This window comes from Cynara cardunculus, unplaced genomic scaffold (assembly GCF_001531365.2).
Source record: "Cynara cardunculus var. scolymus isolate 2C unplaced genomic scaffold, CcrdV1 Un_Scaffold_192, whole genome shotgun sequence".
NCBI lineage: Eukaryota > Viridiplantae > Streptophyta > Magnoliopsida > Asterales > Asteraceae > Cynara > Cynara cardunculus.
The window spans coordinates 350,479-352,823 of NW_020200566.1; the positions used below are offsets into that span (position 1 = coordinate 350,479).

The window sequence follows — 2,345 nt, forward strand, 5'->3', positions numbered from 1 at the left end:
CCTCCTCCCTCCCTCCTCCCTCCTCCTTCCTTCTATCATTGTCTTTGGCTTGGCCCTCCCATCTTTGCAAACAAACTACCTTCATAAGTTCATCACATTCTAGTCATGTGCAAGTAATTGTATATGTTGAAAGCTTGCCCTTGATGTATGTCTATTGACATTTTTGCCCCTCCCTCGTTCTCTTTCTCTCCTCTCGTTTTTACTGAAAAACTGTTATGAAACTTACAGTTTTCTGAACCTTTCCCCATTGCAACATGCATTAATTCCATTATGAATTATTCATTATTCTTTTTCAAGATAAGACAACTACAAGCAAAATAAAATACAAAACCTTTGTTAATGACGGATCTGAAACTTAAAATTAATTGTTTATGGGACTTAATTAGTATCGATTATGTCAAGAACCATTGGTTGGTTATCTCTTTCCTCGTATCCCACCCATGTACGCTCTCCCCCCTTGTAAAGAAACGAGTTTCAAATCGGAAAAACCCTTGATCTTTTTAATCAGAAAAGACTAATTAGCCCTACTTGGTTTATAAAAACTTCCCTAATGCATGTTAATTCATTGACTTAATTTGTCCCTCCTTTAATTTTGGCACACAAATTGGTACATACATTTGGATTTATGTGAGACCAACTTGTTTTCTTTCCACCCGTAAGACTATAAAATATCACTGAAACTTCAGAGCAATCCATTATATTGTATGAAAAACAATAAACCTTTGTAGCAAAAACACTATGAAAGTTGACCTTCACAAACATTCACAGTGTTTTTACTGTGAACGTTCAGTGTTATTTAAGTGATCTCATGAAAACAATCTGATCTCACATGATCTTAACTCCACACACACACATATATATATATAGAGAGAGAGAGAGAGAAAGAGTTGGGTTCAAACGAGAACGATGCATATTAAAGAGAATAAGAAAATGATCGAATAACATGTGATTTTACATTAACATCACCTACAAAATCACATGTGATTTTGCACATAGTTTGACCATTTTCGTATTCTCTTAAATAGTTAGCATTTTCGTTTGATACTCCCCCTCTCTCTCTATGTGTGTGTGTGTGTATATATATATATATATATATACAAAAGAGAAAGGGAGAGATCTAATGGAGTACTTACGCTTTGCTAGCAGCATAGATGGCATAAAGAGGATGAGAAGGTACAACAATGGCAGCACCAGAACCAATATTAACAATGGCACCTCTCCTTCTCTCAACCATTCCACCAATCACAGCTTTTGTTACAAAACTCGTTCCTTCCACATTCACCTTCATCACTTTCATCCATACTTCTTCTTCAACCTCATGAAAATACATAGCCATTGGATATGTCACCCCTACATTATTCACCAAAACTCCCACATCCAACCCTTCACCATCAATCACCTCCTTCATCTCCTTCACTCCGGCCACCACATTCTCACCGGAGAAATCAACCGCAAAGATCTTTATCTTGGTGGTCGGGTGTACCGACATAATCTCGTCAGAAACGACCCTAAGTTTCGCTAGGTTTCGACTAACCAAGATTAGATGAAGACCCTTTTGAGCTAGTTGGAAAGCAAAGGCTTTTCCGATGCCGGCGGTGGCGCCGGTGATGACGGCCCAGGAGCCGTAGTTGGTGAGGGTTTTGGGTGGTCGGAAGAAAGTGATGAAAACCCATCTGGAGAGAATGAAAATGAGTTTAGAAAGAGAGAGAAAGCCAAGAAAACAGAAGAAGAAGATGAGCCATGAAGGTTGCATGGTGATTATTAGAGGAAATTATAAGGTTTATATGATGCTTTCAACACCACCAAGAACTACCCTCTTATATACATATTTCTTTTCTTTTATTTAAATCTATAATTATTACACTGGTTGGTTTAAATAATAAGAATAAATTTCATATGAAGGTAAAAAAAATGTCTGATTGGCTTGAGTTTGGCTTCAAAGGTTTAAATCCAAGGAGAATAAAAATCTCTTTGTGGCCAACGAAGATTCAAATGCAATGACTCTGGACTACCCGCAAAGGATGTGGTTGTCTTGAGATTAGTCGTCTCGCATAACAGGTTGGATATCCATGTTAATAAAAAAAAAAGTTGAGATAAGATTTATATATGAATCATTGAAAAAAATCGAAAAATAAAAGTGAAGCGAACCCGAGAGATAAAGCTAACGTTTTCAGTATTCAACGGATATCGTCTATCAACTTTAAAAACTTGGATTTGATCCCTCACTTTTGTCAATTCCCAACGGTTTTGGTCCATATGTCTAACGATCGTTAACTTTCTCCATTAAATCCAACTAAATGAAAGATATTTTAGTCATTTTCTTTATATTACAATAAAAAAAACAT

The 2,345-nt window shown here is 36.5% G+C and overlaps 1 protein-coding gene across 1 annotated transcript in view; it reads right to left on the minus strand.

Moving 5' to 3' along the window:
- LOC112501477 (very-long-chain 3-oxoacyl-CoA reductase 1-like) overlaps positions 1-1,753 on the minus strand; it is a 7,115-nt gene extending 5,362 nt beyond the window's left edge. The window contains exon 1 of the mRNA XM_025105118.1: positions 1,134-1,753. Within this exon, the coding sequence (XP_024960886.1) occupies positions 1,134-1,753 (620 nt within the window). The remainder of the gene's footprint in view (positions 1-1,133) is intronic.
- Positions 1,754-2,345: the final 592 nt, after the last annotated feature.